Source organism: Lissotriton vulgaris, unplaced genomic scaffold, assembly GCF_964263255.1.
Source record: "Lissotriton vulgaris unplaced genomic scaffold, aLisVul1.2 SCAFFOLD_2182, whole genome shotgun sequence".
Taxonomy (NCBI): Eukaryota; Metazoa; Chordata; class Amphibia; order Caudata; family Salamandridae; genus Lissotriton; species Lissotriton vulgaris.
Genome location: NW_028254909.1, coordinates 332,369 through 345,309, shown reverse-complemented (window position 1 = coordinate 345,309; position 12,941 = coordinate 332,369). Strand labels below are relative to the sequence as shown.

The 12,941-nt window shown below is 51.4% G+C and overlaps 1 protein-coding gene across 1 annotated transcript in view; it reads right to left on the bottom strand.

Annotated features, from left to right (window-relative positions):
* LOC147659374 (exportin-1-like) overlaps positions 1-12,941 on the bottom strand; it is a 379,442-nt gene that overhangs the window by 71,918 nt on the left and 294,583 nt on the right. Inside the window, exon 9 of the mRNA XM_086951792.1 lies at positions 7,116-7,244. Within this exon, the coding sequence (XP_086807918.1) occupies positions 7,116-7,244 (129 nt within the window). The remainder of the gene's footprint in view (positions 1-7,115; positions 7,245-12,941) is intronic.

Here is a 12,941-nt window from a genome sequence, read left to right as displayed (position 1 = left end):
TCACGCCGTCCGATCGTGTCCAACAGTTACTGAGCGCACGCACGTGGATAAATACGTGGGCGGTTCTCTACTCACATCAAATCGGAACGCCCAGCAAAAGCAGGGACAAAGAAAGAGGACTGAATCCTGCAGCGGCCGAGCCAACTAAAAATAGTTAAAATAAAATAAAAAGGAGCCCGGGGGAGCAAAAACGTGTCGGGCGCTGTTAATATAAATTACAAAGCACAGACATACAATAAACAACAATAAAGTTGGTTCTAAAAAAGAAGCTCGCCCACCAAGAACTGCATCCTGAAAAGTAATAATAAATAAATGATACATCTACGCCTACCTCCCTCTCTCTAGGTCGGTACTTCCACTAATCAAAGTAGCCTCGGGCCATAGTTTACGTCTAAGGCAGTGATCCAAGAAGTCAACTGAAGCCTGTGAATACAGAACAGTCCTTGACAAACGTGCCCAATCACGGGGGTAAAAACAATCCCCTCGCTTATACACCCCCAAAGTACTGTTGACCACCCTGAGTACGCACTGAGCTAACGAACACTTACTCTGTGCGCGCTGAAACAAATCAGCCGGCAATTCCTCAGTGGCTCCACGTCACGCCGTCCGATCGTGTCCAACAGTTACTGAGCGCACGCACGTGGATAAATACGTGGGCGGTTCTCTACTCACATCAAATCGGAACGCCCAGCAAAAGCAGGGACAAAGAAAGAGGACTGAATCCTGCAGCGGCCGAGCCAACTAAAAATAGTTAAAATAAAAAGGAGCCCGGGGGAGCAAAACGTGTCGGGCGCTGTTAATATAAATTACAAAGCACAGACATACAATAAACAACAATAAAGTTGGTTCTAAAAAAGAAGCTCGCCCACCAAGAACTGCATCCAGAATCCTGGCGAGGCTCCAACCAACGGCGGCGCAGCTCACGGGGACAGGCCCACTGCAGCGGCCAATCAGAGCGCGCCTCTGCCGACGAGCCTCCGAAAAGCCACCAATGCGGTCGCAGCCCCTTCGTGCCTCGGCCAAGGTGCCGAGCAGCTGCCGGTTGACCCCCGGGCGGGACGGGATACCACTATTTGTGAGGACAGGGGGGGGGGGGGAGAGGACGAGGGGGGCGGGCGGGAGAGGACGAGGGGGGCGGGAAAGGACACGGACGTCGGGAGGGAGGCGGGAAACGTGGGGACGGCGGGAGGAGGGACACAAGGCAGGACAGCAGCAAGCACGGCCCGGCCGGACCAGACTCGGGGGCGTTCCCGGCGTCGCCAAAGCCAAAGAATCTCGGGAACGCCCCCGTGTCTGGTCCGGCATTGATGGACAGGCCCCTCGTCCAATGGCTAGGCTCCATTTATGGAGCTAGCAAATGGGATGGGGGGCGTGTTCCAGAGTGCTTACTGTACTCAATAGATTTCTCTGGAGGAGGAGCCTAACGGCTCCGTCCCCCAGCGAAACCTAAAAACCTAAGGCAGACCCAAGAGACCTCAAGAATTTCCGGCCCATCTCTCTGCTACCCTTCCGGGCCAAGGTCATCGAGAAAACCGTCAGACAGCCAACCCGATACCTCGAAGAAAACAGAATCCTGGACCCTTCCCAGTCAGGTTTCCGCAGCAACCACAGCACCGAGACTGCCCTCATCGCCGCCACCAACATCAGGATCCTGCTGGACAACGGCGAGACCGCAGCACTCAACCTCCTAGACCTCTCTGCTGCCTTCGACACCGTCTGCCATCGCACACTGCGTGCACGCTTCCACGCCCCAGGGATCTGAGACAAGGCTCTGTATGGGACAACTTCCTTTCTCTCTGGCAGAACCCAGAGCGTCCGCCTCCTCCCATTCCGTTCCAAAGCCTCCGAGATCTGCAGCGTACCCCAGTGATCCTCCCTCAGCCCGACACTGTTCAACATTTACATGGCCCCGCTCGCACACTTAGCCCGACAGCACGACCTCAACATAATCTACGACGCCGATGACACTCAGCTGATTCTCTCCCTCACCAAGGACCCCATCACAGCCAAAGCTCCAACTCTTCAGCCTGGGACGACTCCTGGTGGCAGACGGCACGGGGGCAGCTCAGACACCCACCGACCACGCACGCAACCTGGGAATCATCCTAGACTCAACGCTCAATGACCAAGCAAGTCAACGCTGTCTCCTACTCCTGCTTCAACACCCTCTGCATGCTCCGCAAGATCTACAGATGGCTCCCGACAAATACAAGAAAGAGTCACCCAGGCCCTCGTCAGCAGCAGACTACTATGGAAACGCCCTCTATGCGGGAGCCCCGACCAAGCTCAAGTGACTACAACTCATCCAAAATGCCTCGGCACGACTGATCCTCGACATACCACGCACAGCCCACATCACCCCCCAACTGAGAAACATGCATTGGCTCCTCGTCAACAAGAGGATATCCTTCATGCTCCTCACCCACGCACACAAGGCACTCCAAAAGACTGGCCCAGCCTACCTCAACAGACACTCTCCTACATCCAACCGCCAGCTCCGCTCCGCCGACCTCTCACTCGCCACCGTCCCGCTCATCCGAAGATCAACCACCGGTGGGAGATACTTCTCCCATCTCCCCGCCAAGACATGGAACACCCTCCCACTGAGCCTACGACAGACCCAAGACCTGTTGACTTTCAGGAGGATACTCAAGACCTGGCTGTTCGATCAGGAGCGCGCGCCAATCTCTCCATGCCCCCCCCCCCCCCCCCCTCCCCAGAACCTTAAGACCCTCGCGGGTATGTAGTGCGCTTTACAAATGATTGACAGGGCGAGGCTGATCTGATTGGCTGTTGATTTTATTTAGCCTCTTTTACAAAAAGAGGTGGATATGTTACAAAACTAGAATGGGCCTGTGCCTGGTTTCTAGTTTGCACTGGATTTGCATTGCTATTTTAAGATACAGGGGACACCCATCTCGATGACTGGAAATGATTAAAGCATGTGAATCTATGAAAGGTGCAATTATGGAGAATGTACAGGGTCTCAAAGGGTGGCACAATAAGTGCTGCGGCCCTTAGAAGTCATTGCTGGCCACAGAGCTCTTGGTACCATTTACAAGGGCCTGACCTGTGGCCAAAGAGTGCCAATTGGGGTTTGTTTTTAATGGTTTAGGGAAAGGCCCTGAATATCGGTTTGGCAGGAAACCAGGGCACACCCAGTCAAAGTTTATCAGCAGTTTAGCAAAAGGTGGGGGCAAACATTCACAGAAGGCATTTTCTTCCACACACCCATGATGGCAAAATCAGACTGATCACTGGAAGGCTTTTTAGAGGTCAGGTCACTCTGTCCTGTAAGTTCCACAGCATGCATGCAAGTGTTCCTTCCCTCCATAGGGGAGCAGACAAAGGTGGCTCCGCAGGTTTACTGAACTGGCTCAGGACCAGTCTGTGGTATACATCAATCAAAATTTCTGATCCATTGTCTTTGGTGCTTACAATTATGTGAAAGGGTACTCGTGGCCAGAAAAAGACCAAACTAAAATCTGGTTGAGAAGGGTTACCTAAACCCACCTGATGGTCAAGATGGGATGTCAGAGACAACCAGACTATATGCATTAGTTTCAAATCTGGAGGAACAGGTTGGCTAGATGTCATGTGTAGGAGAGGTACATTTCCAATTGGTACTGGGCCACCTTATCAGACCCTGTAACTCAGGGCATAGGTGTACCCAGGGCCTACCAGGGGCTGAAGCATGTATTATGCCACCCCTGGATGGCCATCTAAATCTGACACAACTGGCTGCACGACAGCTGGGGCAAGGCGGTGTAATCACCCTTTGCTTTAGATATAGTATACCTATATCTAACCCTAAAAATGGACACACAGATTCCTATCAGTCACTCCTATGGTAGGCCTTAACAATCCTGAAGGCAGAGTGCTTGGAATAGTGTGAGATGGTGCTCTGGCATGAGCTGAGCCCGTTTGCAGCTTGCGGAACCAAGTCCTAATAGCTGTTCCATGATAACGCGTACCATATACTCTTAAGTGCATTATAATCCTCGCAGTTAAATGCTATCTCTGGTATCACTTTATCAAAACATGTCGAGTAAGGTGTCTTCGAATTGGAATACTAACCCCTCGCCAATTCTGGCGACGGGGTTAGCATTCCACCCTTCTAGAGGGACACGACATGTATGTAACTGTGAACCCCGGTTAAAGTTAACTCAAGCCTCAGCATCACAAAATGGATGCTGCCATCACAGACACGAGTCTGACCCCCTGCAGCTGGGAGTCCTTCCAGCGAGGGGAGCTTGGACAAAGGGTTTCCTGTCAGGGGCGGTGCTAGCACCATCCCAGACAGGGTTTTGTGTATCCTGAGTAGGCATGGCTTTACAGGAAGGTGACTGCAAGTGGCACCCAGGTGCTCACTACGCATCTGCCGGCTAGAACCAGTTCCAGGGGCACACCAGCCCCTGGCCTGGGGAAAGTCCGGCATGGGAGAGGGGTGTAACCACCCCCCTTCCTGGTCTCACCCCTAGGGCAGGACCTAGTCGCGTACCCACCCCTTTCTTTAGGATAAAGGCCGGAGCGGGGACCCTTCCAAATTAGATCATCTTTGAATCAAGAAACTACTTTCCACGAAAGGAACTCTCGACTCGTCTCAAGATTTCTCCCTTGTGACTAAGGAGTAGTCACCCTGCATCCGCAGGCACCATCTAAGAACTCTGCGGTTTGCTGCACGTCCTTCCTCAGGATTCAGACCGACCAGCACGACGAGACCCGGCTTCCCTGGCACCTCTGACCTCTACCTACCTCTACAGCCAAGCTGAGAACCGTAGGTGCGACGAGACTCCGAGGGACCGGCCATCATCAGAACTGCACGACTTCTATCCAGCACGACCGCCGAGGGATCCTCTGGTGAGTGCTTTGGGGTCCGAGATGCCCCGACCCTGAGCAGCTCCAGCACCGAAGTCCAGCCCCCCAGCATCCACGAGATCTGCGTGGGGCCCTTCTGCTTTTTGCTGCTCACCGCGTTGTCTGGCTACTAGCCCGCTGGCTTGTGGCCTTCCCGACGACGACCGACGACAACACTGCTGGTCTGGTTGCTCCAGACTGGCCCTTGCTCCCTTCCAAAAGAGGAGCACCCCGGACCCTCCTGGTCCACCCCAGACGCCATTTTAGGTCCACCGCGTGGGCTTGAATTTGCCAAGACTTGTTGCCCCAATCCTGGGTCCAGCGACGTCGACAGCAGCAACCATCGTGGGACAGCTCGCACCTCCATCCTGGTCGCCGACAACGCCTCCTGGTCCGTGAGACTGCAGAGCCCAGCGTCGCCCACTCACCTGGTCGAGGTGACTACCATCCGGTGCCATCCTGGTGCCAATCTGATCACTGGCTAGTGGTTAAGAACCTGGTCCCCTCTGCTTTCAGGTGTCATCCATCTTCGATCCAGGCTTGGATCACTTCGAACAATCTTCACTGGTCGCCTGCCAGCAACTCTTTCTTCAGGCTCCTGGTTCGTCAACGAGGATTCCAGACGTCTCTACAGACCTATTCAGCCGCAGCCACTGGGCTAGGTAACTTCGGCATTTCGGTGCCCCAGCATAGCCTCACTATCCAAGGGTCCAGATCCACTTTCGTTTTCAACCTACCTAGTCGGGTTCGCCCGAGAACACTAACTTTGCTTTTACTAGCCTCCATAGACTTTGTCCCGCATCCCGCGTGAGAGTGCACACTCTGCACCCGAGTCCCCTAGGCCTCCTACTAGTAATCTGAAGGTTCAGTAACGTAGTCCTAGCGATTCCAAAGCCTATTATTCCAGTACTTACCTGCTAGTAATTTCACATTCCACTTTCATAGTATATGGTTTTTCGTGCCCCTCGGGCATTTGTGTAAATTGTGCAACTTAAAGTATTTTCGTAAGAGTTTTGTTGTGTGCTTAGTACCCTGTCCTCAGAAAGAGTACAGGGCTGTTGTGATATAAATACACTGTTTATTTTCATAACACTTGTGTGGTGTCCTTTCACTTGGTGTTCAAGGGGTATATGTGATGGTATAACAGCTGGCTTAACACGCCCTCTAGAGTTTAGCCCGAAGACTGCTCGTATCCATGCTACTAGGATAGCTGGTCTATAAGGTTGACTTACAACCAATCATCAATAAGGGTTGTTTGGACTGATACAAAGTGCTCACTAGAATAGTGAACATATATCAGGCCAACTTCTCACATCATGGACTTCAAAGCCCAGAGACAGACTAAATATGACTGGTCATGGTATCATGTGAAGTGACTGAAGCGCAAATCTGCTCACATTATCAAAGAGTGAATCACAATAACGGGAAATAAACTGTTCAACCCTGAAAAGGCAAAACCTGTATTAAACTAAATATAACTGTTCTACAAGCCTGCTTTATTCACCAAGTACAAAGTTTTCATGAGAGGAAGCAGAAGTGGTTGGAGGAGTTGCAAACAATAGTGTGCATGTAAGAGTGAGGGCAGGGCTGGGTTATCCGCTTTATCAAAATACTTCTTCATGCAGCCGGGTCACAAAAAGTACCATTATACGCCAGTCCATACAAGAGCCAGTGCCCACATGAATGCATCCTTCATGACCATCATGACAGCAAAAGACCCCACTACTGGAACAGGACTAACTTTACAGGAGAGATCACAAAAGGTAGTCAACAGACATGGAATTGGACGCGTTGGAACACACATTGTGTTCTTCAGCCATAAAAGAAATGAGCTGATATTAAAACCAAAAACATGGAGTACCTTCAAGTGAGCTCACATAGTGGTTAAAATCAAGGAGAAAAAACACACGGTAGTCCAGAAAACTGTTACAGGGTAGCACAGAACTGTTTTATCAAAGAATGATGAACCATCCTAAGAGTCTGGGACACTTTAGGTACAAACATGTGCCAAAGAACAGTTCAATAACCAGTTACTGACCAGGAGCCGGCCTTAATTGTGGGAATTGGGAAAGATTGGCACACACATTTGAGTGCTCCTTAAGAAGTGCCTAAATGACTTTGCCTTTTCAGTCACTGAATTAGAAAATTGCAGAATTTTAACCAAATTCTTAAAGCGAAAATGTATTTTTTCAAAAATATATTAAATCTCGCAATGTTGCAAGTTTTTCTCAAAGTAAAATATTCAAGTGAAAATGTACCTGTTTGAGCTGCATCATGGTGAGTGTAAAAAGTGTTACAAACTGTTCTTCATACTGGCTGACGCTCACTCCAGCGATCTCAGTGAGGCACTTCAAGGAAACATTTCGGAACATGGGGACATTTAAAAACTGCAAAAAAAAATATCTAGTGAAATTGCTTTTCTCCATGCCTTTTAAAACCATAACAAATTGAACCTTAAACACAAGAAGCACTTCAACAAAGTCAACAAATCTAAACCTTTGCTAACTCTGGTAGAGAGTATTTAGCCACACATTTCTCACTGTTGAATATTCACAAGGTATCAGACTGGATATGGAAACTTTTCAGCAGTACATCTGTATGTGGGCAGGTGATGCTGTAAGGCTCAGCAAGGAATATGCTACTTACCAGTATGCATCTGTTCTTGGCATGTAGGGCTGCTGACATTCATATCTGTGCAAAGATCGCCGCCTAGTGTTGGGTCCGGATGATTGCACTTTGTTGTCCTGGAAGAGTCTTCGAAGTATCACGAGATAGGCGACTCCTCCCCTGGACTACAGTGCGCCTGGGCATCTTCTCCATCCTCAGATTGTTTTTAGCCACTGTGGCAGAGATGGAGATAGTAAAGTAAGAGATGGCCATGCCAGAGATAATGCTGCAGCTGCGACAGGCACCGGGGAGGCGGGCGGGCGAAATTAATGTCATAACCTACATTCCAAGAACAGATGCATACTGGTAAGTAGCATATTCCGTTCAAGGCATGTGGGCTGCTGAATTCATTTCTGTGCATAGACTGTATAGCACCATCTCCTCTAGCGGTGGCTACCTGTGCCAGCTGCAGCAGTTTAAAAATTATTTGGAGAACAGCTTGGCTACAGCAGCTTGCTGTTTTGCTTGCACGTCTACACAGTAGTGTTTTGTGAAAGTGTGTATGGTGGTCCATGTGGCTGCCTTACAGATGTCTTCAAGAGGAATATTTCATAGGAAAGCCATGGGTGCCTCCATGTTCTTGTAGAGTGTGCTCTTGGGGACGGTTAAAGTGGGTTTTGCCTTTTGATAACATATTTGAATGCATTTAACTATCCATTTGGCTATTCCTGACTTTGAAATATGATTTCCTTTGTGATGTGGTGCAAAAGCAACAAATAGTTGTTTTGTTTTCCTAAATGATTTAGTCCTGTCCACATAATAAAGTAGAGCTCTTTTTACATCTAATGTGTGTAGGGCTCTTTCAGCTACTGACTGGGTTTTGAAAGAAAACCGGCAGTTCTATTGATTGATTGATATGGAAATTGGATACAACCTTAGGCATGAACTTAGGGTTGGTTCTAAGAACCACCCTGTTGGCATGTACCTGCATGAAAGGTTCTTGAATTGTTAGTGCTTGTAATTCGCTCACTTTTCTAAGTGAGGTAATGGCAACCAAGAATGCAACCTTCCACGTTAAGAAATGTAGTTCGCACGAGTGTAGAGGTTCGAAAGGAGGGCCCATAAGTCTGGTCAGTACTATATTTAGATTCCAGACTGGGGAAAGGGGGTGTCTTGGAGGGATCACCCTTTTCAAACCCTCCATGAAGGCTTTGATTGCTGGTACCCTAAACAGTGAAAGGTGTTGCCTGTTTTGAAGGTCTGCTGCTATAGCAGCGAGGTGTAGTCGTATAGAAGAGTATGCTAAGTTACATCTTTGTAGATGCAGCAGGTAACAATGTTTTGTATGGAAGCTTCTAAAGGGTTGATTTGGTAATTGTTGCAGTAAATAACAAATCTCTTCCATTTAGCTGCATAGCACGCTTGTGTGGTTGGTTGTCTTGCCTCCCTAATGATGTTCATGCAATCTGGGGGCAAGTTAAGATATCCAAACTCTAAGACCTCAGGAGCCAGATTACTAGGTTCATCTGATTGGGATCTGGGTGTCCGATTTCTCCATGGTTCTGAGTTAGAAGATGGGGTGCAAGGCACAGTCTTTGATGAGGAACTACTGAAAGTTCTAGGAACGTGGTGTACCATGGTTGTCTCGCCCATGTGGGAGCAACTAGGATCAGCGTGAGTGTTGCTGCAGTTTGCGTGCCACCAGCGGGATTAGCGGTGCTGGGGGAAAAGACTACGCAAATCTGTCTGACGAGATAATTCATCTCACATTGCCCTGTGACAACGGATGTGGGAATCTGGCGGCAAAGTACTGGCATTTGGAGTTTTCTTTTGTGGGAACCAGGTCTATTTCTGGGTGACGCCACTCTTTGAAGAATGGCTGGAGAACTTGGGGGTGAATCTCCCATTCGTGTAGTTGTTAGCTGTGCCTGCTGAGCAGGTCGGCAATCTGATTGTCCTTCCCTGGAAGGTGTTCTGGTAGGAGAAAAATGTTTTTTGAAATCGCCCACTTCTATATGCTTTGTGCCAGATGGGACAGCTGAAGAGAGTGCGATCCTCCCGGTTTCTGGATATAGTACATTGCGGTCATGTTGTCCATCCGGATCAACACGGTCTTGTGGTACAAGTATTTTTGAAATGCTTTTAGGGCTAGAAATATCGCTAGCAATTCTAGTTGGTTGATATGCAGCTTTTTCTGTTTGGTTGTCCAGAGCCCTTGTACTGTGTACTGAAGGAAATGGGCTTCTCAGCCCGTCAGTGATGCATCTGCTGTTACTACTAGTTGCGGAACCGGCTATTGGAACAGTCGCCCCTTGGAAAGGTTTGGGGGTTCCACCACTGCAGAGAGTTGTGAGCGCGACTGTTTACCAACACTAGGTCTTTTAGTTGTCCTTGAGCCTGGTTCCATTGCAGTGCTAGGCATTCCTGTAATGGGCGCATTTGAAGTCTGGCATGTGGGACAATGAATATGCAGGAGGCCATCATGCCTATGAGCTGCATAAAGACTCTAGCTGGCAGAGAGTGTTGTGGCAGGAATTTGCGAATGAGTATCTTCATACTGGCTATCCTTGCTGAGTTTTGATATGCCTTCGCCACTGAGGTGTTTATAGTGGCTCCCATGTATTGCTGTACGTGGGATGGTTGCAGATGCGATTTTGTGTAGTTGATTGAAAAGCCTAGGCTGTGTAGCAACTGAATTGTTTGAGACGTGTGCGCTGCACACTGTTGGTACGATTTTGCTTGTATGAACCAATCGTCCAGGTCAGGGTACACATGGACGTGTTGTGTTGCCTGCTGAGATGTGCTGCCACTGTCGCTAAGCATTTTGTAAACACTCTTGGAGCCGTGGTAACCCCGAAGGGCAAAACCTTGAATTGGTAGGGTTGACCTATTGTGAACCGGAGGTATTTTCTGTGGGCTGGATGGATGGGTATGTGAAAATATGCATCTTTGAGGTCAAGTGTTGCTAGGAAATCTCCTTGTTGTAGCAACGGGAGCATTTGTTGTAGTGTGATCATATGGAACGGGAGACGCGGCCAGACAAGGAGCGGCTCGCGTCTCTGGGAGATCGGGCCGCAAGCAGGGAGATCGGGCCGCAAGCAGCGAGCTCGGGTGATCACTGCGGCCGGCGTCGCGAGACGTGTGGCCACAGACTTTGCCGGAGGCCGGTACGGAGGCTCCCCCCCCCCCCCTCGGTCTGTGCGAGGAGGCCGCCCTGAGGAGAGTCAGTGACCCTCAACCACCGCTCCGGTCCCTGGGTCCTTCTTGGCGGGACCCCGGCGGGCCGCCACCGAGCCGGTGAGTCCGCATGGTGAGGCGGGGAGAGGCCGCGCCCCCCCCTTGGAGCGGCGGTGGCGTAGCGGCCAGACTCCAGTGGCCTAAGAGGACCTTGAGGCGGAGCGCGAGCCAGCGGGGACAACACCAGGGGCGGCTGCCTGGGTGGCCTCGGGTAGCGAGGCGGTCGGCCCACTGGAAAACCTGGCACCACTACTTGAACTGCACGGCAGGTGCGGCGCGGCCTGAGGACGCGGTGCGGAGGGCAGGGCCGGTCCCCCGCCGGGCTGCGCCGGCACAGGACGCTGTATATGTTGGGCAGCATTGGAGGACCTAAATTTTGACCCCCACACTGGCCTTCTCGATCTGTTGGGCTAGACTGCCACTGGAGTCGTCGGCTCCCTCCACGTGGGAACACGGTCACACAGCCGGGGGCTCTAACTGGTAGCTCCATCCGGCCCACGAGGTGCGAAGAGGGAAGAGTGGACCCGGGGCCCTTTTTTGCTTCTGCCTCCCCCGGTAGGCGATCTGGGGGTCGCGAAGGTGTACTTCTGGGTGAGAACCAGCGAATAGCACGGTGAGCGGCCGGGGGGGGCCCTACATTCCACTGTGGACTGCTGACGATCACAGAGGCGCAATGGGCAAGGGGGATCGGACTCAGAGCAAGTTGCCCTTCTCACAAAAACGGCTGCTCCAACAAAGCCCGGCCACGGAGGATGGCCCTGCGACGAGGACGGAGGAAGCCCGGAGTGTTGACCCGGACATAAAAACTATGCTGCTCTCGATGGAGCAGGGAATCCAGACTAGCATCTCGGCCCTGGGGTCCAAGATAGATGCAATGTCGTACAGAATGGACCGCATGGCGGAACGACTGGACAAGCACGCAGAGAGGCACGATATGGCGGAAAGAAGGATGACGGAGGTCGAGGAGGCGCAGACGGACCTAGACGCGGCCCAGAAAAAAATGGAAAGGATGATGCAGGTCCTGAGTGATAAGACTGAGGATTTGGAGGTGCGCTCTCGGCGCTGCAATCTACGTATTACGGGCCTTCCGGAGACCACATCCACCGGTCCCATGGAACGCTTTGTGGAAGGGCTCCTCACGAAACTGTTGGGGGACGTAGTGTTTTCAGCCATGTTCACAGTTGAGGGCGCACAGGTCGCTAGCCCCGCAGCCGTAGCCTGGTGCGCCACCACGCCCTATTATAGCGAAGCTCCTCAACTACAGAGACAGAGACACTGCACTCCGGCTGGCGAGAACCAAGCAGCACCTGCAGTATGAGGGGTCCGCCATCTCGCTGTATCCGGACTTCACAGCTAAAGTTCAGGAGGAGCGGAAACAGTTTATCCCCCACAAGAAAAGACTACGGGAGATGGGCCTGGACTATGCGTTTCTGTACCCAGCCAAACTGCGTGTCAACAAGGGGGGACACTCATATTTTCACGGACCCAAGGGCATTGCGACAGGCGATGAAAAAATGGGCAAAGGAACAGAAAACAAACTCTGAAAAGGACCCTGAGGGCGAGGGGACCGATAGCCGACTGGATGACCAGGACTGAGTGCAGTCTCCGATGGAGGGCTTTATGTGACTCCGATGTGGATGCCTCGGGAAGGCGGAGTGCTGTTGCTTCCCAGGAGGAGAGTCCGGAAGCTTCTTGACTAGTGGGGACATTGCTAGTTACACAGATAAGTGACATTGCAAAAGGGCTGTACGAGGCGGGAGCGGCCGCTCTGGTGGCGATTTGTTGTACATATGCTCCGGGTGCTAGTTGGGGACTACTGAGGGTGTCTAATTGCTTATCCCTTGCAGGTGGTGGGGCCCGGGATCGGGGTCCTTATGCATGATACAGTGGAGGGCAGCGCGTGACGGACGATCTTTATAGTTAGGACTGTTGCGTACCGCCTGGTTATGGTGCATGGCGGGGGCGGGTGGGGGGCTTCACAAGAGTTCTGAAACGTAGGTAGAGACTATGTTACTTGGCTACCTGCTGCCCCGATCGTTAAGCACACCGTTGTGGTGGTTGAACCTAGTTGGGGTGGGTCTGTTGGGGTGTGGGGTGGGCGAGCTGCTGCCGGACCAGGTTGGGGTGGGTCTGCTGTGGGTGTGGGTTGGACTGACTTGAAGCGGATGAGGGAATGGGGTTTGTTGCAATGGCGGTTGTTGTGTCTTGAAGGGGTGGGTGGAGGGGTGCCAAAGGGGGGC